Source organism: Sphaeramia orbicularis, chromosome 5, assembly GCF_902148855.1.
Source record: "Sphaeramia orbicularis chromosome 5, fSphaOr1.1, whole genome shotgun sequence".
Taxonomy (NCBI): domain Eukaryota; kingdom Metazoa; phylum Chordata; class Actinopteri; order Kurtiformes; family Apogonidae; genus Sphaeramia; species Sphaeramia orbicularis.
Genome location: NC_043961.1, coordinates 17659398 through 17683020, shown reverse-complemented (window position 1 = coordinate 17683020; position 23623 = coordinate 17659398). Strand labels below are relative to the sequence as shown.

Below are 23623 nucleotides of genomic sequence, written 5' to 3'. Positions count from 1 at the left end.
TATCTGTAATAGTTCAGGAGATGCAGCCCTTTGAAAATGTTTTTTTTTTATTTTGCAAATTTGCTTTTCGGCCAACTTTGAGGAGCTATATCTCTTTAGGTATTCAAGCCACACTGCTGAAACTTACTGTCTGGAGTGAATTCCCCCTGAAAAGACCATATTTTGCATCAAAATAATTGTAGGTACCTTCATGTTTGGTCCATGAGACCTTGAAATCAGGCGAAAAGGCTAATTCTTCAAAATGTCCTCTCTCTTCAGGCTTGCACTGTGCCATAATGGATGAATGTAGAGACCTTTTTTTTTTTTTTTGCATGGATTCTTATGGTCAAGATGCAACAATATACTGCAAAAAAAAAACTACATTTCAATGAAAAGTGTTGCTGTGAGGCAATGAATAAATTGGGTCGATTTCAGTTTTTCACAAAAATACTCTTTATTTGAGCACCCAAATTACCATGTGGCCAGTTAATGAAAATTTTGAAATTTTTACCATGTCTTCATATATGTTTCAAGATGTGCACAAAATTTTAGCTTTGGGAAAGAACTGGTTCTATTTTTAATTTTTTTTTTTTTTTTTTTTTACTGCATGACTATATTTTCTTCAAATTGTATACAAACGTAGGTGTAAATGGCATTTTTAACAGTATAATGGCATTGATTATTGTGTGGGGACCATTGGTTGAATTGCCATGGAATAACCCCCCCCCCCCCCCCAAAAAAAAATGAACAAAATCAATAAAGTCAACAAAAATGATCTAATAAAATAATAAAACAGTGAAGAAATGGACATGAAAACAAGAATATTTATGCTAAAACACGGTGAAATGAGTGTGAACAGATGCAAATTCAACAATTTTTCTGTTATAAATGAAAACATGAGTTAAATCAGCTGGTGTTCACGAGGAGCCGCTGGGCGCTCACGGCGGACATGTGACGTCATCACGTAACTGCGCTCGGCGCACGTATGAAAAAGAAAACCCACTCAGTCCTGAACTGTCAGCGTAGGAGTCTGTTCATCACTTGGACTGAAAACTAGACCCAGATCCACCAAACCCGCCTGTTAGCTGAAGCGGGTCTGGGTTTAACCCTGGAGACGCGCACAAGAAGAAGAAACAGAATTGGAAGTATTAAAAGAAGAACCGGCGGCGGGACGACCGACCAACGAACCGACACAGGACCGATAGCGGACCGACACCGGCCGAGATGGGGGCTGTTCTGGGGGCCTTTTCCCTCACCAGTTGGGTGAGTTCACATGAACTTGTATCACATTTATTAGAGGAAAAACTCTGAACTCTCACGCGTCTCCGGCCTATTTTATTGTCATGGACCGGACTATGACCTGGTTATTTCACAAACTTCAATAAAACTGATTATTGGTGGTTTTTCCTCCTGGTCTGAGGTTAAAATATTTGTTAAATGTACAGGTTTTAATCCGGCAACAGGTAGATTTTATGAAAGAATCATGGTGTAAATGAAGTGGAAATAATCGGTTCTGCCCGTTTTACTGTCGGTAATTATCTAATGTAGGTTATGTGTCCGTTATGGGGTCTGTGTATTTACTGGACCACGCAGAGGGACAGTAAACAGAACCGGTAACATAAGGGTTAATTATAATTCAGTCATCTGCTTACACGTGATTAATTGGATTAACTGGGTTTTAGAGGCAGGTTGTAAGAACAACAACACAAACACAGATGGACATGATCACAATAACTGAGGCATCAGGGTGACAGAGAAACAACAAAACCAACAGAATATCCAAGAAAAACCACTAAAGGATGCAGAAAAGGAGCAAGATCATCAACAAAATGACCAGGATGATTAAGAAAGTGAAAAAAAAAAGAAAAAATGAAGGGAAGGTAACAAAATGAAAAAGAAATGAGGAAAAACAGTCATCAAAATAAGGAGTAATTAACAGATTATTGAACAAAGCAGGACAAAATAATGGACAAAATAATCAAAAGATTTGTAAAAAATAAACGAAATATTTAACAAAACAATCAAGAAAATAGGAAATAATTAATGAAATGATCAGGAAAATGAGTAAACGTGACAAAATAATCAACAGCAAAAATGAACAAAATATTCAAGAAAATAAGCAAAAACTGAACAAAATGACCAACATGAACAAAAATGAACATTATAAGAAAATGAGCAAAATAATGAACAAAGCAATCAAGAAAATAAGAAATAATGAATGAAATAATCAGAATAAAGAGGAAACAAGACAATAACCAACAGCTGAAATGAACAAAATAATCAAGAAAATAAGCCAAAGTGAACAAAAATGATCAAAATACTCAGAAAATGAAGAAGAGTATCAATAGAATCAGCTTAAATGAACCCAAATAAAAGCAGTTGTGCTAAAAATAAAGTCTGTATTTCTGTTGTAAACAACTCAATGGGATCTGTGAAGTTAATGAAGGCCTTTCAGACCCTAAATAAACCCTGTGTCTGTGGATTGGACTGGAATAACCAGATTCCCTGGTGTGTTGTGGCTGCACTGTGGCCTTCTGGGTCGTGTCCTGGTTGTGTGTTATCTGACACATTTAACACGGCCCAGTCTGGAAGACTCCGCACTAAGCCGACCTTGTCTGGTGTTAACATGGCGACGGCTTCCGGCTCGTCTTATCTCTTGACTCTGGTTTAGTGGAGGAGAACGCAGTAAATGCTGTCAGTGAATGAACCAGAGGAGGTCAGAGGTCACTGAAGTCATACTGTACATGGAGGAGATTCAGGTGGTTTGGTTTCACTGTTAAACCTCCTTCAGCAGAACATCTACAGATGGACTGGATGAACAAACCAGATGGTTATAATTACTGAAAACAAACGAACAAGGTGAACTTAGGACAACAGCACCCACTGACTGTGATCAGAGCTTAGTTTGGTCATTTTCTTTATTTTGATTTCAGTTAAAACCCTTTAAAACCTGTTTTTGTGGCCCCTTCCATGGGAATGTTTCTCCACATTTAACCTCTCCTTTGTGATTTGTCACCATTTATTCTAATATTATCCTCTGTATTTTACATTTTTCAGTGTAAATCATGTATTTTTCTATATTTAATTCACTGATCATGTAGATGTTCATTAAAGCTCAAAATACTGAAAATACAATATAAAATAGTCCTTATGTCTATAGTTTGAGTCCTGGTCCACTGGCCTGGACTGGTTCTGAACCCTTAAATGCCTACAATTATTTATACTGACTTATTAAATGAATTTTTATCTATATTTAACATTTAACAAATGATGTATCACCATTTATTATAATAATAAATAGATGCTCATTCAAGCTCAGAGTAAATTCAGAAGTTATTATATCAAAACAGAAAACTGAAGAAAAAGGGACTTTTTCAGCAAAATATATCATTAACTGAACATTAAAACATCTACATCCTAATTTTGTTCTTGACACTTATTATTTTGTCTTTGTATTATTTGTTTTTGTTAATTTTGTTTTATTTTTTTTTTTCTCACTGTTCATTTTATTGAATACTTTGGCTATTTTTGTTCATTTTGTAGCTTATTTTCTCTATGTTATTTATTATTTTGTAAATGTTCTTTTTTGTTTTTGTACATTTTATTTGTTATTTTATTTGTTTTTATTAATTTTGTTTCTTAGGGTGTATATTTTTCTATATTGTGTTGCTGAAAATTGAAGAAAAAGTGACTTTCTCAGTTAAATCTCTCATTAACTGAGCATAAACCTAGTGTGTCCATCCACTGTCATTGATCCAACTCCATGGGCTTTACTGGTGAATCAATGTTGTAGAAGATGATGGTGTTTCCACGTTCATTACGGAGCCTCTGAATGTCCAAATTTGTCATATCTGATGACCATGGTTTTGGTTAAAGGTGGATGTTTGGGGTGTTATGAACTCTGCTCATCTAGAGTTTAACACATTATCTATAGATTATTATCTCATATAACTCAGAACACAAATGAGGAAATATGAACAAATAAACAGATAAGATGTAATAAATACACTTTGGTTTGGTGATGGCTTTATTCTTGTTACTGGTTTAACACATGGTTGATCATTTAATTCATACATTCATCATCTCAGATCAGTCTGTTCTTCCTCTCCTTCCCGTGGGAATCGAACGTCCAGTATCCCAGCATCCTCTGCTCCATTAAACTCGCCACACGCTGTTGCATTAGTTCAGAACAGGGAACATAACAGATTAACACATGGCTTTAGATCGGACACAGTCGGTGTTCATCACATGACTCTGACAGATGACTCTCAGATGATGCCTTTTAGCGTCAAAACTGATTTTTCACATTTACACGAAGAGAAAAGTCATTCACCTCAGCATTTTATCAAATATGCACTAATGTGAAGGTATTTCTTGTAAATTCAGCTCCTTTTACAGCTGCCTTTCCCAAATGTTTCATCTTTTCCATCTTTTTATCAGCTTATGTCTTATACGTTGCTTTTCTTTTCTTCTGTTTGTTAAAAATAATCTAAAACCACCAATAACCCTCTTTTTTAAACATTTATTACTGATATTGACAGACAGGGATGTCTCTGTGTCAGTATCTTTTAGCTCTGTCTGTCCATCAGTTGCTCCGCCCCCTCCTCCTCCATGCTGATTGGTGGATTGTTCCTCTAGGTGCCGTGCCTGTGCAGCAGCGCCACCTGCCTGATCTGCAGTTGTTGTCCACACAGCAGGAACTCCACAGTGACCAGAGTACTGTATGCCTCCATCCTGCTGTTGGGAACCATTGTGGCCTGCATCATGTTGTCACCAGGTGTGGATCAGCAGCTCAAACGGGTACGAGACGAGCACAAAACATCCATTAATATTAACTCAAATGTGTCAAAGCAACTCAGATGTTGAACAGAACCACGCTAATTCAACATGAAGCGGCCATGTACTCTGGTGATTGATGTGTTCTGTTGCAGATCCCAGGGTTCTGTGAGGACGGAGCGGGTTCTTCCATTCCGGACCTCCAGGCCAGTTTGGACTGTCAGATGTTTGTGGGCTATAAAGCTGTGTACCGCGTCTGCTTCAGCATGAGCATGTGGTTCCTGGGCTTTTCTATTCTAATGATCAACATCAAGAACAGCACAGATCCCAGAGCAGCCATCCACAATGGGTGAGGGACGACAACAACAAACAACACAACAAAACAACAAACAAAATAACACCAACAACAAGCACAACAACAGCAACCAACAAAACAACAACCAACACAACAACAACCAACATGACAACAACACCAACAACAAACACAACAACAACCAGCACAACAGTAACAGCCAACACAACAACAACCAACACAATGACAACAATAGCAACAAACAATAATCAAGAAGATGACATCAACAACAACCAACACAACAACGCAAACGACAACCATCACAACAACCAACACAATGACGACAATAACTAACAACAACACACTATCATCAATGCAATTTCTGTTTCTTGTTTCATATGAGTATTTAAAAGGGTTAATTTGTTTTTGTTTGCTTGTTTTTTATTTTACCATCTAGAAACATCCACGTAAATAATCCTCATCACTGTTAAATCTCCTCTATATTTAGAATATTTCCTCCTGTTTTTCCTGCTGCCGTCAGTCATCTCCCATGAACAACTTAAGTCCGGCAGATTCATCCACTAAACATCCATGTTGTTGAGTCACTGTGATGTTTGAATCTGTTATTTTAGTCTCTTATTACACATGAACAGAATGATACAGTGGTTTCATGAGGTTCAAAACAGATAAAATGGATTCAGGATCATAGTTGATTTAAACCATATGGACTGAACACCTCTGATTAGAGGGAATGTTAATGTTTTTATACAGATTTTACAACAAATAAAGAAGGTTTGAATACAGGAAGTGGAGAGTTCAGTGGTTTGCGCTTCCACACCCAGATTTCATATCAGTATTTGACCGTTTTTATGTGTATTATTACCAGCAGTTAAGTCATATAATTACATTTACAGCTGAAAAACGTCTTAATGTTTAGAATGTACTCAGGAAACAACAAAACCCCTACTGTAGTTGTGGTTAACATCAGCATATAAACCTTATAGATTCTTAGGTCAAAGGTCAGATTACTTTGGGATTCATTGTAATTACCTGAGTACATTCACTATATGGACAAAAGTATGTGGACATGTTGAATTGAGGTGTTTCTTTTCTAACGGGGTCTGGGATACAAAACAATAATGACAAATGTCATAATAATGTTTTATATTGGGATAAATATTATTGCATTGGTTAGTTTGGTTGTAACTGTTCTTTGCTTCCAAAATGCCTCAGAGATGGTATTTAGTTTTCTCTCAACATTGATTTTTTTTTATCCATGACTATGATTTTAAATGCGCTTTCTCTAAATTTCTAAAAAAAAATTTTATGTTCCAATTGTAAATAATAATTTTTTACCACAACTAACCATCTACTTTCTTCACATCTCACTAAGGAAGGAAAATATCCCTTTAAACTTGAAGGAAATATTGATGTTTGTATGTCAAATCCTCATGAATAGGACATCTTACAGCTGTAGACATGATGTGTCTCAATACTTTTGTTCATATCATTTATAATGCATATTTAGTTTAGTTTAATGTATAAACCAGTGCTTTTCAACCTTGGGGTCGGGACCCCACATGAGGTCGCCTGGAATTCAAATGGGGTCGCCTTTCTAGTAATTGATAAAAATAAAAACTTACTAATAAAAAATGTTGAGTTGACAGAGACAATCACAATACGTAACAGACAAACTGTGAAACTGAAGCACTGTGGTACTGTTTATCTTTCAAATATTCAGTGTGGTCGGTTTCAGATGCTGCAGCTCTTTCATAATTCATAGTTTGAGTTATTGTTTGTTCAGTATTAATTGTCAGCCTTGTAAATCCAAGCTGGACTGACTGTACATGTCCTGACCAAGGAAAATAAAATTCTCACTTTGTGCAGTAATCTACACCTGGCTTTTCTGCCTCCATCCAGAATAATATACATTATATAGACTAAATGTCCTCTAAAATTAACCTTTATTTGCAACATAGTATAGCAAACTATTACATGATCAAAAACAAATTAATTTGAGCAAAACAAAATGTCTTCGTTCTGAATGTCTGGGGCCACCAGAAATTTCTGATGTTAAAATGGGATTACGAACTAAAAAAGGTTGAAAAGTACTGGTATAAACCTTCTAGATTCTTAGGTCAAAGGTCAGATTGCTTTGGGGTTCATTGTTATTCCCTGAGTACATACATGCCATCAGACACAACACCCATTTTCAGAGAAAAAGTTCATTGTCCATCATTGTTAAATGTTCAATGTGTTTCTAATTCTACTGGGATCTAAAATGCAGCCTTTGTTTTCAGGTTTTGGTTCTTTAAGCTTGTTGCGTTGGTGGGGATCATGGCCGGTGCCTTTTACATTCCCGATAGGCCTTTCACCTACAGTAAGAACACAACGCTTTTACTTTAACATCAGGAGCCTTTCAGTCAGCGGTGGAGGAGTGACGTCTGTGTGCTTCTGTTGTTGCAGCTTGGTTTGTGATTGGATCCGGTGGAGCTTTCTGTTTTATTGTGATCCAGCTGGTGCTGCTGGTGGACTTCGCCCACTCCTGGAACGAGTCCTGGGTGGAAAAGATGGAGAGGGGAAACTCTAAAGGCTGGTATGCAGGTCGGTGAACCAGGTGAAGTTTAGATAGATAGAGAGAGAGAGAGAGAGAGAGAGAGAGAGAGAGAGAGAGATTTTATTAACCCTTATAGGGCCGTTCATTTGCAGTTTATTCAGTCCATTCACACAACTTAACCTCTGAAAATCACATGACATGGTTCTATAGAGGTTCCACTGTGTCCTGTGAGACCAAAAATATGAGTCGGTAACGTCAAACAGGTAATTTTTTTTTCTCTTTTCTTTTTTTAATAACATTTAAACTGTAGTATCATTGAAGTGACTGTAAAAGTACGTAAATAAAAAGACAGCAGAGCCAAAAGTAGTGTGTCATTCGTCAACATTGAGCTAAGAGACATTTTGGCCTTTACTCTTTTTACCACAAACTGTGACTTTATGGACACTGTAAAATTGGATTTTAAATCCATTTTCTCAGTACATATTGTATATTTTATTCTACAAATATTAATTTGCCCATATTGTATATTTTATTTTGTGTATATGTGGTGATTGCATTCTATATGTCACTGATCAACATCCACTGTTACATCAATATGAGGATTAAACAGCAACATTAAATAAAACATATAAATATCTAACAAAAATGTACAAATCAGATGACGGATAAAGACAATGTTTTGGTTATTCTTTAAAATAATGTCTGTCTATGTTAATGGCTTCACAGCAGAAGGTTGTGTAAAGAACATTTTGTAACCACAGCCTGATAAATTAGCTGGACAGAACATGTGTGACATCATTTTCCTTTTTAATAAACCTTGTAGTGATTTTTTAAGGAATGTTGGACAGATGGACATTACAGTCCCAGTTTAATACATGTTCATTAGGGTTATTTGTGTGTTTTTTATATTGATTTTAATATTTCCATCATCTCCTCTTTTTCCTTTTCAGCTTTACTTGGTGTCACAGTCTTTAACTACATCCTGTCGATTGTTTCCGTGGCGATGATTTTTGTCTTCTACACTAAACCGGATGAATGCGCCATCAACAAGTTCTTCATCAGCTTCAACATGTTGTTCTGCATCGTGGCGTCCATTGTGTCAGTTCTGCCCAAAGTGCAGGTGTGTAACCATCACACAGACCAGTTCTTAAATCTACTCAAAGGTCATAGGTTTTAATGGCACTGTAGATGCAGAAGTCTGGTCCAGAGGAGATGGATTTGATTTGTGTTTGTGCAGGAATCTCAGCCTCGTTCAGGTCTGCTGCAGTCGTCCATCATCACCCTCTACACCATATTCCTGACCTGGTCCGCCATGACCAACGAGCCCGGTGAGAACTGGCCACAACCGTCACCACAACAACAAATGATACAATACAAATAAGGAAAGCACTCAGAGAGCGCAGACCTCTGCCAAGACAGATGCCCCACCCCTCAATCACCACCAAAATTTAATCATTTCTTCTTTGTGCCAGTATCAACATTTCCTGAAAATTTCATGAAAATCCTTCCATAACTTTTTGAGTTATCTTGCTAACAATCAAACATGCACGCATGCAAACACACAAAGCAAAGCGATCAGAATACCTCCTGGCATGGCGAGGTAACAACAACAAACAAGAAAAGCACTCACAAACCGCAGACCTCCACCAAAACAGATCCCCCCCCCCCCTCCCCCCCCGCCCCATCACCACCAAAATTTAATCATTTCTTCCTTGTGCCAGTATCAGCATTTCCTGAAAATTTCCTGAAAATCCCTCCAGAACTTTTTGAGTTATCTTACTAACAAACAAACGCGCACGCACACAAAGCAAAGCAATCACAATACCTCCTGGCGGAGGTAATAATAACAACAACAAATGAGATAATCACAAACAAGAACAATAACAAACAACAATACCTATAGAAAACAACAAGCACAACAATAACAAACAACTAACACAACAACAAAGACCACAACAGTAACAAACAAGCAAAACAACCAACATAAGAACAACAATAACAGCACAACAAAAACAACAACAAACAACACAACAACAACAAAACACTATCAGCAGCACAATGTCCTTTTTTTTTTTTTTTTGTAACGTTGTTTCATATGAGTATTTGGAAGGGTTAATTTAGTTTTTTATGATTTATTAATTAGATTTTATTTATGTAGTGCCAAATCATAACAAGTTATCTCATGACACTCTACATTTAGAGCTGATCTAAAGCAGACTCTTAAGCCAATTTACAGAACCCAACAGAATCCTCCAGGAGCAAACATTTGGTGACAGTCGTGAGGAAAAACTACCTTTAATAGGTAGAATCCTTAGGCAGACCCCGACTCCTGGAGGATGGATGTCTGCCTTAACTAATTGGGGTTAAAGAGAGAGGGTAAAGGAAGAGAAAAAGAGAGAGAGAGAGAGATTGGGGGAGTTCGGAGAAGGGGGAAAGTAGGAGGAGATGCATGGTTGCACAGCAAACTGAAGTAGAACTGTTAAAAACTGCAACAGCTGGTGTTAGTACAATTACCAATAACTAAAACAAATGTCCATAACTGTTAATACTACTACTGCAAATACAAGTACTAACAATGGATGTACTACTACTGTCACTGTTAGTACAAATAATAGAAACGTCTACCATCTATGTAACTATATACTAAACACTATCACAACTATGTGGATAAATGAGTGATGACGATGGAGGTAAATTTACCAACTCGAAACAGCCGCTTAAAAAATCCTCATCACTTTTAAGTTTATGCTATATTTAGAATTTGAGCTGTAGCTATTGATTATTATAACTATTGTTTTCTTTGATTTGATTGAACAATTATTTTAATTGGTGAAAAACAACAGACATGTCTGAAAATGACAAACTGAAACAACCACAAAAAGTATAAAAGCAAAAGTATATATAAAAAGTATATATATAGAAATAACAACAGTATATATAAAAACATCTATAGATATAAACAACAAACAAGTCCAATGACATCTACAACAAACTACATACTTTGTGCTTTTCATTAGTTCTTTTTTAATGCTTGACCTCTTTTTGCAGCTGATTTTGGTTTGTTTTTGCTTCTCGTTCCAACCTTGCATTTCTTTGGTGCCGTCGCTCAGATCGAACCTGTAACCCCAGCCTTCTGAGCATCTTCCAGCAAATTGCCGTCCCCACCGTGGCCCCTCTGGAGATCGACAACCAGACGGCAGTGATAATCATCGGCACTGAGGAGCCCGTCCTCTCAGCGCCCTACCTGCAGTGGTGGGATGCCCAAAGCATTGTGGGCCTCACCATCTTCGTCCTCTGCATCCTCTATTCCAGGTATGAGGATGGCAGCATAATGAGCATGTGCAGAAACACGATGGACTGAATGGGATTTCTGATATATTTGACATTCACCACATTAATATTTTGTACAACTGAAAGCATTGATTTTCTGAGATTCACCAAACAAAGTGATAACTAGAAATAGATCCATCTTTGTTTTGTTTCATGAACTCATCTTTTTTATTGATTTCTTGACATTGCTGTGGTTTATATTTCACCTCCTCAGCTCCAGGTGTTTTTCTTTTTTGTGTTGATGTTACACATTCATGTTTCCATCCTCAGCATCCGATCATCCAACACCAGCCAGGTGAACAAACTGACCATGGCGTCCAAAGACTCATCCATCTTGGCTGAAACCGGCAGCAGCCATGACTTGTCAGAAGAGGTGGCGGGGCCTCGGAGGGTGGAGGACAATGAACGGGACATGGTCCAGTACAGCTACTCCTTCTTCCACTTCATGCTTTTCTTGGCTTCGCTTTACATCATGATGACGCTGACCAACTGGTACAGGTCAGTCCTGGAGCTACAAATCTGTTATAAGAAACACTGAAAAAAAGAATTCATCAGTCCCCCCCCCGATCACCACCAAAATTGAATCATTTTTTCCTTGTGCCAGTATCAACATTTCCTGAAAATTTCATCCAAATCCGTCCATAACTTTTTGAGTTATTTTGCGAACAGACAAACAAACCCAGATAAAAACATAACCTCCGCTGTTCCTTGGCAGAGGTAACAAGCAGACAAACACACAAACCCCGATGAAAGCATAACCTCCTTGGCGGAGGTAACAAACCCAGATGAAAACTTAACCTCTGCCGTTCCTTGGCAGAGGTAAAAATGTAAAAAACTCAAATGTCTGTGATTTCATGATTTAGTTCTTATTCAACAAGGTGAAAGCAGGATATTTCTGTTTCTTCGTGCTCAGAACATGAACATTCAAAGCAGCTTCATTAATCTAGAACAGTCAGAACCATTAAAATATTTAGCGTTTCATTTAACAGTCGACTCCCGCTCCACATCTCTGGTTAACGTTGATAATCTTTTAAATTACAGCTGAAATGACAGATATGAAGTTTGGTTGTTCCTCTGTTTCCAGCCCTGAAGCCGACTACACCGTAACCAGTAAATGGCCGGCGGTGTGGGTGAAGATCTCCTCCAGCTGGCTGTGTTTGGCCCTCTACATCTGGACCCTGGTGGCTCCCATGATCCTCACCAACCGAGACTTCAGCTGATCACAGACCATACTCATCAACCACACTGCCTCCATCTTTCTGTCAAAATACACTCACCTTTTTTACCTTTTATCTGGGCTGTGGTTCCACTGTCTGGGTTGAAGAGATGCCATAACGGCTACTTCAGGTGCAGGTTTTTTACTGTAGTGAATCACACACATGTTTTGAGATGAATTATGGGTTTTGCTGTTATTCCAGTTTAATCTGAACATTCCATCTCTGATCCTTTCAATGCTTACAGTTATTTTTCTCCAGTTGTGAGCAGCTGTAGTTTGCTGCTATGCCGTCCGATGCCTTATGCATGTGTAAAATGTTAAACTATGTAAATACTGAGAGTGTATGAGTAAAATGTGAAGTTCTTCTGCCAAATATATTTAACTGAGATTGTTGAATGTAAATGTGTCTTTGAATGTAATATTTTAACAGATACAATCATGTAAAAGCTGTTCTCAGTGTTGATTTTATTGTTCTGTGAGACTACTGTATGACTCCAAATAGTATGGAATAGATTTAATATTTGTCATGACTATACTTTTTACGAATCTATTTTTAAAATCAAATGAAGACGTGTTTTGTAAGAAATGTCCATGATACTTGACTTGTATGTTAATGACTCAAATGTTGACCAAATGCCTTCTGTGCCACTGACTGTTTAAGTAATTTAGAGTTTTGTTTTTTGTATGTTAGCTTGGCTTGCTTTATTATCACAATGGAGATGCAACATGCAAAACTCTGAACGCAAATAAAAGCACTTTCCAGGTTTATCAGTGAGTTCATCAGATTATGGAATGAATTCCTATCCAAGTTTTATTTATAATTTGTTTCTCATACTAATTGTAATATGTCTTAAGTGGCTTAATCAGTTTTATAGATGTAATACACACCAATCTTCTGTTATTGTGTCTTAACTGGTATTATTATTATTATTATTATTTTATTGTTATTTTCATTTTCTACTTAACTGGCATTCCCACTTAGTGAATGTCATAAATTGTCACAGATTTTGAGTGACCAGATAATCAGCCAATCAGATGCTGATGTGAGGTGATAGCCCCGCCCCTTGTGGCCGGTATTGTCATCTGATTGGCGCTTGAACTTTTGGCGGGCTGATGGGGAAAGAAAGATGGCGGCCGCGTTCATAGCAAACATCTCGAATGAACTTTGTCAATTTAATGTCATTTTCGGCAACAAAACAGACAAAACGTGAATACGAACTACTGAACTGAATTTTACGAAGACAAGAAGAGGTTTTATGCAGAATTTCACTCAAGGGGTTTTCTGGCTAATAGCTACTTAGCTTTAAGAAGAGCTCATTTTTGATAGCAAAACTTATGTAATGAAAACAGACAAACTTTGCCTTCGTTTCCCAAAAACAAGCCTCTCGTTAATCTGAAACTGGAGGAGGAAGATGACATGTTAGTCAGAAAAGACAAGACACGTGGATCTCATTTGCAAATGACTGGTGGGTTACAGTTATTGTTCCTTGTGCGAGGTTGTTTTTTGTCAAGTTTGTGATTATTTGTGTTACCAGATGGAGGTTTCTGTGATGAAGATAAGATTTACATTTGCAGTGGTTTCAGTCTATTTTCTGCAAATGAACTTTGCTGTAATTACTATATTTGATGGTTTTGCCTGTACTTCCTGTTTTATAAGATCAGCTGTTTTCTGCTGGTGTTGATGCAGCAGTGCTTAGTGATAGTTTATACCAGGTTGTACTGACTCCACCTGATTACACAAATGTACACATGGTCTAAGCTTTGTGGGTTAGTTTTACAATGATCACTCAATGTCACATGTTAATTCTTAATGAAACCAACCATGGCAGGAGTAGGGCTGTGAAAATCAAAGTTTGCTGGTCATTTAAAATGTTCAAATGTGTGATCAAATTTATTTTGTGTAAATTAGAAACAATGTGACATCCCTACTTCACCTTCTGAAAATCTAATGTCAATTGAATAGAAAAAAATGTACTGCTATTAATTAATTAATTAATTAATTAATTAATAAATAAATTAATTAATTAATTAATTAATTAATTGAATGATGTGTACAATCCCTCAGAAACGCAGTGTATATTTTAATGTAGATTACAATGAATCATGGGATCACACAGCCCTAGTCTGATTATTGCGTATTCATTTATTTTGCTACTGGATCTTATATAGGTTTAGTTTAAGTTGATCATAGAATGTCTTTGAACTGATATTAATTACTACAAAATCATGTTGTTTTTTCTAGGTAAATTATAGAAGTATGAAACTTACACATAAACCAAAGTATTCAAAATGTACTGTATCAAAAAGAAAACAAAAATCCATACAAAAAAATACTGTAAAATCCATGCATTCCCATATAGATTTCAATTTTAGATTTGAGTCCAGATCTTCGGAATACTGGGTCTGGGTCTGGATCATCTGGAGCACTGGGTGTGGATCATCTGGAGCACTGGTTCCGGTTCCAGATCATCTGGAACACTGGGTCTGGGCCTGGATCATCTGGAACACTGGGCCTGGATCATCTGGAACACTGGGCCCAGATCATCTTGAATACTGGGTCTGGGTCCGGATCAGCGGTGTCAGTATGAACTCCCTCTGCTCCAGCTCCTTCTGAGCACTGTGCTCGACTTGACACCTGAACATGGATCCGCAGTCGTCCTTATCAGGGCTGAATTTGAGGAAGCTGAACATGGAGTAGAGGCCGTTGGTGTTGAGGCTCGGGGGGGTGTTGAAGACCCCGGACTGAACCAGTTCACCATCTTTAGTCCATGTTACCGTCACTGTTTCAGGACAGAAGTCTTTGATGCACAGGTGAAGTGTACACTCCTCATTCAGCTGAGGCTCTGGAGGCTCACAGTTGATGAACATGACGTCAGGAGGCGTTCCTGTGGATGAAAACGATGCAGATCAGAAAACAGACAGTTTATAGACTTTAAGGAAGACTCACTGTTCATATGTTACAGTTTGTTCTGATTATTTAAACAATACCTTTGAAACCATCTTATGAAAGTTAGTATTTTTCTTTTTACTTCTATATGTTTTTTTAATTAAATCCTAAAATCTTTAGCACATTGATTTCTGCAGAAACAGATTTTTCAAATTGCATTAAAATATCATTTTGAATAGTTCTTGGTTAACTCCATTGAGTTCTTGTACAACAGGGTTCATTTTCACAAATGCTGTGAATCCTCCAGGTCTAAAGACATCTAGTGGGTAGTTGTAGAGTAACAGAGCAAAGAAAAGGCAGGAACATGATCTCAGTGAGGTGAAAAAAAAATGCTGTGATAATGTTTAGAGAAATGACAGAAATTAACAAGTCTGATCATAAAATGAGACTGTTTAAACTAGAAGCACTCGGAGAGCGCAGACCTCCGCCAAGGCTGATCAGTGGCCCCCCCCCGTGGGCCCCCCCACGCCAAGGAGGTTATGTTTTTGCCAGGGTTTGTTTGTCTGTCTGTCTGTTTGTCTGTCCGTCAGTGTGCAACATAACTCAAAAAGTTATGGACAGATTTTGATGAAATTTTCTGGTCTGCGCCCCCCCCCCCCCGTGGCCCCCCCCGTGGCCCCCCCCATCCCCGATCACCACCAAAATTTAATCATTTCTTCCTTATCCCATTTCCAACAAACCCTGAAAATTTCATCAAAATCTGTCCATAACTTTTTGAGTTATGTTGCACACTAACGGACAGACAAACAAACAAACAAACCCTGGCAAAAACATAACCTCCTTGGCGGAGGTAATCATGAATATCTCTTTCTAATATGTTATAAAAATCAAACTTAAATTTGACTAAATATAGTCATAAAATTAGTATAGTTATTATGATTTTTAAAATCTTAATCATTTTTTAATTAGGTCTTTGACCTTTTTAAGTCATTTTAAGTGTATGAACAGTTTTCATTTTATTCAGGTGAATTGACTGTTTGCCTCCGCCAAGGAGGTTATGTTTTTGCCAGGGTTTGTTTGTCTGTTTGTCTGTCCGTTAGTGTGCAACATAACTCAAAAAGTTATGGACAGATTTGGATGAAATTTTCAGTGTTTGTTGGAAATGGGATAAGGAAGAAATGATTAAATTTTGGTGGTGATCGGGGGTGGGGGGGCCATGTTTGTCTGTCCGTTAGTGTGCAACATAACTCAAAAAGTTATGGACAGATTTGGATGAAATTTTCAGGGTTTGTTGGAAATGGGATAAGGAAGAAATGATTAAATTTTGGTGGTGAGCGGGGGGTGGGGGGGGCCACTGATCAGCCTTGGCGGAGGTCTGCGCTCTCCGAGTGCTTCTAGTTTTAGATTGTTTTTCAGGTTTTTTAACTTCATTTCAATCTTGTGAATTTTGTCTTCATCTAGTTTCATCATTTACAAATAATTTACAACCACAAAAACATTTCACTCTGGACCAAAAATCAGCCTTAAACTTTAACAAATAATGATTTGGCATTTACTGCGATAAGTATTGATGTTGACTGATATGTAAATGTTTATCGTGAACATTTTGTCTGTATTATTCAGACCTACTTTTTAATGTTAAGATGATTTGTAAATAATCTGTATTTTTACTGATGTCTAGTCTTAATTTTCCTAGAATTTTGTCACTAAGAGAAATTCTTTGCACAGAACCTTGAACATTAACCCAGGTCCCCAGAACCACAGATCATTATGTACAGTATTTTCCTGCACTTTTATAATTACATCCTAATATGCATATTGTTATCCTCATATCATAACTGTCTATCATATCATAACTGTCTAATTATACTTTAAGAAAATATTGATGTTTCTGAACTATATGGACATAAATATTGGGGCACATCATGTATAATCATCAATGTGATATTTATCCCAATATAAAACTAGGTTATGACATTATTGTTTTGTATCCCAGACCCCTGTTAGAAAAGAAACACCTGAGTTCACCTGAATATTTTTGTCCATTTGTGTATGTGTTAGGTAATTATGCAATGAGGCTAACGATATACATATATAGACATTTTGGTCAACAGAGATTATTATTACTGTTTATTTCAGAGTCTGGGCCTGGTTCTCGTGGCCTCCACAGATATCCAGATGGTTTTAAAGCCTGTGTCACCTTGAGTGTTGATATGGTAGCAGACGTCCTTGAATCCCGGACTGGGGTAACTGGGATGGTAAACCCGGCAGGTGTAGACTGCCCTCTCATCCTCTCGGGCCATGGTCAGCTGGATCTTACTCCACATGCTGTAGTGACGGCTGTGGTCAGAGAATGGCCCAAAGTGCATGACCTTGCCGACCTTCTCACCGTCATTCCTCGACCACTCCAGGTGTACGTCCTGTGGGTAGAAGTTCTCCACCCGACAGCACAGAACCAGCAGACGCTCCACCCTGGGGATCTGAGGGATGCTGGTGATCTGGAGGAAAGACGGCTCCTCTGGACCACAGTGCCGCCATCGCATTGGTTAAACACAGTTTTAGGACATATATGTTACGCTTAAAAAAATAGTAACATAAATAGATACAGAATAAAAATATGAACATAATGTCAGCCTTCTCTGATACAGACAATTCACAAAGACGTATATGTTTTATAATCTACAAATAAGATAAATACTTTTGCAGTAGTTATTATGACAAAGGTTTCCTCTTCTGCTCAAAATACAAAGAAAAGGAATATAAGTCAACAATGTAGTCAAAAATTGAGCAAAAACTAAGGAAGATAATAAAATGAACAAAATAATCAACAAAAGAAATAAAGTTATCTAAAAATGAACTAAAATAACCAACAAAAATAAAGTGATCAAGATTAACCAAAATGATCAACAAAATGTGCAAAAATTATAATCAACACAATGAACAAAATAATCAACAAAAGAAATAAAATGATATAAAAATGATCCAAAATAACCAAATTAATCAATAAAATGAAAGTCAAATCCAATGTGAACATTGAATGAACCTAATATAAGCCCTGTAACAGTGTTGATATGGTGATGTACAGATGTCAGATCAGTTTATACACATTCATGATGCTCTTTGCTGTCTGTTGACTCACCGTTGACCCGGACTGTGGTCTCTCTGATGATCGTCTCCTGTCTCCACTGGACCTCACACTGGTACCTGGTTCTGTCCTCAGTGATGGTCAAACACACACTCAGGATGGACATGTGGCGTCTGCCGTCGGACTCCAGTCGGGCCTGTTCACTCACGTCCGTTCTGTCTAACAGGGCGGTGTCTTCGGTCTGGGCCTCGGGGTCGTCACCGTGTCCCAGCTTGTACCACCTGACCGTCAGGTCTGCATGTCCCGCTCCCCTGATGCTACATTTCAGCTCGTTTTCTACCCGAGCAAGTACCACGCTGGGTTGGCTGATTTCAGAGATGATGGGAGGAACTGAGGATGGAGACAGTCACATTTCAGTCACAACTGAAGGAAAAATAAAGTAAATATTCAACCCTCTCTCCTGTCAACCCTTTAACCCCTGAGACATGATTCCAGGTAAACGTGCTGCTGCGAAATGTCGTCTGTCTCAGTGTCATAAAAGGAAGTAGTTAAGTACATCAGTTACTGATTAAGTAACATATTAACTTCAATGTATGAACGAGTTTGCCAAAAACAACAAGAAATAAAACAAATTAACAAATAAAGGTATTTTAGATCAGATATTGTCGCTGTTGGGCGCAAACCTCATAAGTTCATTTTTGGTCTTTTTTTTTTGTTTGTCAGAAAATGATTCTGTTGGTCAGTCTTCCTGTCAACCTGACAATTTTAGAAACGTTTAAGCAATGGCAAAGTGTTGAAAATGGCTTGTGACATTCATTTAATAAAAATCAATAATGGATTAGATTTCTATAGCGCTTTTCAAGGCACCCAGGGCACTTTACATTAGTGGTCCATTATTCATTCACTGTCACATTCACACTCTGGTGGTGGTTAACTATATGCTGCCCTGGGGCAAGCTGACGGCCCCTCCGACCACCACCAAACATTCATACACCAGTGTGAGTGACACTGGAGCCAATGTGGGTGAAATGTCTTGCCCAAGGACACAACAGCACATGACTAGGACAGAGCAAGATTCAAACCACCAACCCTTCAGTTACTGGACGACTCACTCTACCTCCTGAGCCACGGCTGCCCCAATTATTTAGAATATACATCATTTTTCCAGTTTCCTGAAAATAACCGTTTTAGACATAAGAGGTTTCCACCCGATAACAATGATATGAACAATACACTTAACCAAAAAATGACTTAGGAAACTATGCTTGAGGCTAATGATTTGCTTGGACCCTTATCGTGTTACCCACCGTCCCACTTCGCCTTTCTACAGAAATATCTGTAGAGAAGCAAAGCTCCTCCGATGACTGACACGACGAGCAGCAAACTGACAACACTAGTGACGGCGACGAGTTTGACGATGCTGAACTGAAGCTGTGATGGAGCTACAGGGAAACATATTCAGTTTTATCAGTGACTCTGATACAGAAAATACAAATAAGATAAAGAACTAATAATAAAAGTGCACCTTGAACAGTCAGAGTTACAGTTCTTCTGTAAGGGCTGATGTAGGTCTGGTGTTCCACCTGGCAGATGAGTCGAATCTCTCTGTTTTCCATGGCCGACGAGGGCAGGGTGATGCCGCTGCGAATGCTGTATGTGCCGTCAGAGTTGTGCGCTGCCATTTCAGTGCAGACTCTGTAGAGCTTGTTGGCGCCGGCGTGGGTAGTGTGGGAGGCGTTTTGGATGTGCCACGTCACCGTCAGTTTCTGTGGATAAAAACCTCGGATGTCGCACTGTATCATCTTCTCCTCCCCTTCTGGAACCGCCACCTCCTCTGGAAGTGACACCGAAGGCCGAGCTGGACAACAAACAGAAGATGTGAGACATAGGATGCAGAGGACGGACAAAGGATGTCAGATGGAGGACGTCAAACACACAATGACAAGTAATGGACATAGGACTGGACAAAGGGCATCAAACCCAGGAGGTCAGACATGGTTTTTTTTTCTACTGAAATGACAGTATTATCATTATTGTGATATGTTGTTTTATTTTGTGATAATTATATTTATTGTGAAGTACATTTGTCTTTAGTGTCCATTTTGTTGCCATTTTCAGCTAAAACACTTGAAATTGTCTTGGTTTTTAGATATTTTACTTAATGGATGTTAATCTTAATGTTTTAGATCATTTTGATCTTGTCTGGTTTCTTGAACTGTCCCTCAGGACCAATAATTACAGAAATCATGATTAGACAATTGTGAAAATTTCAGTTTGGCCTGATTTCACCCAGTCTTAGTTTCAGTCTCCTCACGTCTCCACATATGAACACATAATCATTCACTATATTTTCACATGTAAATCATATTTAAACAACATTGACGTGTCTAACAAGCCCATTTTATCCATTATTTTCAGAATTCTCAAGGTGTGAATAGGTCATATGGAAACACATCTACATTCTGTAAATGATGTGATGAACTACAATTCACACCTGAGCTATAAAAAAACAACTGCTCCTAACCTTCCAGTATCCAGGTGAGCATACTATACACACTTTGCACTTCATGTTATTAAACTTCATTATTTTTCACAATTTGTATTAATTCAGAATTCGAAAGTTGTTCATTTTTGCATGATTTTTTAAATTTTGACCCATCCACTAAAATCAGCACATTGTAAATAATGTTAAATTCCTACACTAACACTCTTCTACCAAGTGAGTAAAAAATGCACACTGACAAAAGTACAAAAAGTAGTACAAAAAATAATCATGTACAGTATATTAACCAATGTTGGTATTAATCATTGACATATGACAAGATGTAAAAATAAAAAAATAACTAATCCAATTCTTATGTACAATATTGGAGAAAAAAAGTTTTGGGTTTTTTTTTTTTGCATCAAAAAAATGTAAGGGTAAAAAATATGACAGTTATTAAGTATTTGGTATTTTTCTTTATGGATCAAAAAATCTTAAAAAGTAAAAAAATAAACTGAATTTTTTTTTTACATATTACTACAGCAGTGCACAGATTATATGCTTTTGGTGGTTAGAAGGGCCTCTATGGGCGGGATAATGGGGATTTAAAGAATGAGTTTTTATTTTTTATTTTTTTTTTATTGCCGTTCGCCTTTTGTTTTAGAAAATGGATCGTTTCATTTACTGAAAGAAACTGAGACATTTCCTCCTTTTTCTGGATTAGTTTGTGACCCGTTGAACCATATTGAGTAGGATTAAATGGATGGGTACCCAGGACCTCCAGGGTGGTGGAGAAGGTGTCAACCACTGGTGTGATGACCCTGCAGGTGTATTCGCCGTCATCTGCCAGAGTCACATTACGAAGCTGCAGAGACGCGTCGCCTCGCAGCAGATTCAGTTCATCTACTACGGCTCCTTCTCTGGTCACATGTGCCGCCCCGTCTACGAATGTGTACATGGTTTTCTTGGTTGAATGTTTATCCACCATTTTCCACTCGACGGTTAGAGTTCTCCAGTCCAGTACTTTGGGCAGTTTGTCAGATCGACAGCACAGAGTCACATCAGAACCCATTAAGACACTGAGGCGCTTTATGGAGTCGGTGGAACAGCCTGGAACACAAAGGTCAAACGTTTCCATGTCATAGTAATATTATGAGAAAATGTTTGAAACCATTCCAACTAAACCAGGTCTGGCAAACTCATGTTAGTTTAGGTTCCACATTCAGACCAATATGATCTAACGTGGATGAGACCAGTAAAATAATAACAGAATAACCTGTAAATAATGACAACTACAAACTTTTCTATCTTTTAGAGTAAAAAAAGTAAAATTACATAAAGAAAATGTTTACATCTACAAAGTACCCTTTAAGAACATGAATAACATGAGCAAACTGAAATTTATTCAGAAAAATAGGTGTATTTTTTTTTTTAACAGTATTCTGCCTTAGTTCATCATTTACACGTACATTGTAACTTACAGATCACAGTGGATCTACAAATACACAAAACATTTAATAACAGGCAGAATATTGGTACATTTCAGACATTTCAGTTTGTTCATTTTTGTTCAGGTTTTTCACATTTTTTGTGAAAGGTTAGTTACTAAATGTAAACATTTTCATGTAGTTTTACTTAAAAAAAATACTAAAACAAATAGAAAAATTTGTAGTTGTCATTATTTATTGGTAATTGTGATAATGTGTGATAATAATTTATTGGTCTGATCCACTTAAGGTTGAACCTGAACTAAAATGATTTTAACACCATTTATTGTTAATATCTTTGGTACAATTTTTACATTTCACAAATTCACCTCATGGGAAGGATTGGACTCTTTGGCAGGTCGGTTTTGGCCCCGGGCTTTATGTTTGACACCTGTGAACTAAACCAATCAACCAACTAAAGTTCTGCAGTCCTTTGTAAAAGTCTAATTCCACCTTTATTTGTGTTGTTTTTCAGGGCTGAAGTGATCATATATATTTATTTCACATTCTCTGTTCTTCAAATACAACAAGAAAACACAGGAAATATGTGCGCAGCCTTAAAAGACACAAAAAACTGAACTTAATGTGTTGGAAAAAGACAATTCTACCTTGAACTGTCAGCATAAATATCATCACAGTAACAGCTGAAATAACAACAACCTACAAAATACAGTTTGTACATGAAAGAAAATCCAAAATAATAATAAAATGTCAACTGCTGCTGGTTTTCCAAATCCCTCGTGTAGCATTTACGAACACATTGCTTAGTAGTAGCGGCTCTTACTTGATATCAATGACTCAAAATAAAAACAAACAATTCTGATCAGAAGGTCAATCAATCAAATTTTATTTATATAGCGCCAAATCATAAAAACAGTTATCTCATGACACTTTACATATCAAGGCGGTCGAAACCAGACTCTAAGCCAATTTACAGAAACCCAACAGAATCCTCCGGGAGCAAACACTTGTGACTGGTGACAGTGGAAGGAAAAACTCTTAACAGGCAGAAACCTGGAGCAGACCATGACTCCTGGAGGACGGCCGACTGCCTTGACGAGTTGGGGTAAAAGAGAGAAAGATAGAGAGAGACTGGAGGAGAAGATGGGAAGTAGGGGGAGACACATGGATGCAATTGATGCACAGATAACTGAACTAGAACTGTTGAAAGTAGATCATCTGGTCTTAGTATAATAACTCAAAACCAGAAAAAAGTACAGATATTTATCAATAACATATAAGATATTAATCAAAAATGAATATTTAAAATACAGATACTTGACAGCTCAACTGAAGTACAGTAATGAAGTAATTGTACTCAGTTACTGTGCATAAGCGAAATGACAATACCAAACCTGAAAACTGAACAGTAGCATGTACTCTTACCTCTGCAGTGGAAAACAATGACCATGACCTGGACTAGAGTCTCAGCGCTCCATCGGCGGTCCATTGGGCTCTGGTGTCACGCTGCTCAGCACATTGTCATTATGAAAGAAATTGACGCTTCAGTCTCAGCCTTCGCTCAGTTCAAA

The 23623-nt window shown here is 37.7% G+C and overlaps 2 protein-coding genes across 2 annotated transcripts; one reads left to right on the top strand and one right to left on the bottom strand.

Annotated features, from left to right (window-relative positions):
• Positions 1–977: 977 nt before the first annotated feature.
• On the top strand, positions 978–12916 carry serinc3 (serine incorporator 3). The gene is made up of 10 exons (XM_030134430.1): positions 978–1242; positions 4618–4779; positions 4911–5104; positions 7348–7427; positions 7514–7651; positions 8555–8724; positions 8842–8932; positions 10715–10916; positions 11205–11432; positions 12019–12916. The coding sequence occupies exons 1-10, from the start codon at positions 1204–1206 to the stop codon at positions 12152–12154; spliced, it is 1440 nt and encodes a 479-aa protein (XP_029990290.1). The 5' UTR covers positions 978–1203; the 3' UTR covers positions 12155–12916.
• Positions 12917–14691: 1775 nt separating this feature from the next.
• On the bottom strand, positions 14692–21676 carry LOC115419512 (uncharacterized). The gene is made up of 6 exons (XM_030134328.1): positions 21376–21676; positions 19648–19980; positions 19430–19564; positions 18177–18512; positions 17238–17555; positions 14692–15035 (listed from the first exon to the last, which is right to left on the bottom strand). Exons 1-6 carry the CDS (start codon positions 21674–21676, stop codon positions 14692–14694), a joined length of 1767 nt encoding a protein of 588 aa, XP_029990188.1.
• Between the last annotated feature and the right edge of the window lie 1947 nt (positions 21677–23623).

Excerpts from the sequence above, each read along its gene's own strand:
- LOC115419512 (XM_030134328.1), bottom strand. The coding sequence starts at position 21,676 with ATGGGTTCTGATGTGACTCTGTGCTGTCGATCTGACAAACTGCCCAAA. Across the intron at positions 19,981-21,375 it reads CACCACCCTGGAGGTCCTGG|CTCGGCCTTCGGTGTCACTT; the intron begins GTACCCATCCAT and ends TTTGTTGTCCAG. Across the intron at positions 17,556-18,176 it reads GACCACAGTCCGGGTCAACG|AGGAGCCGTCTTTCCTCCAG; the intron begins GTGAGTCAACAG and ends ACTGTGGTCCAG.
- serinc3 (XM_030134430.1), top strand. The coding sequence starts at position 1,204 with ATGGGGGCTGTTCTGGGGGCCTTTTCCCTCACCAGTTGG. Across the intron at positions 1,243-4,617 it reads CCTTTTCCCTCACCAGTTGG|GTGCCGTGCCTGTGCAGCAG; the intron begins GTGAGTTCACAT and ends TTGTTCCTCTAG. Across the intron at positions 10,917-11,204 it reads CTCTGCATCCTCTATTCCAG|CATCCGATCATCCAACACCA; the intron begins GTATGAGGATGG and ends TTCCATCCTCAG.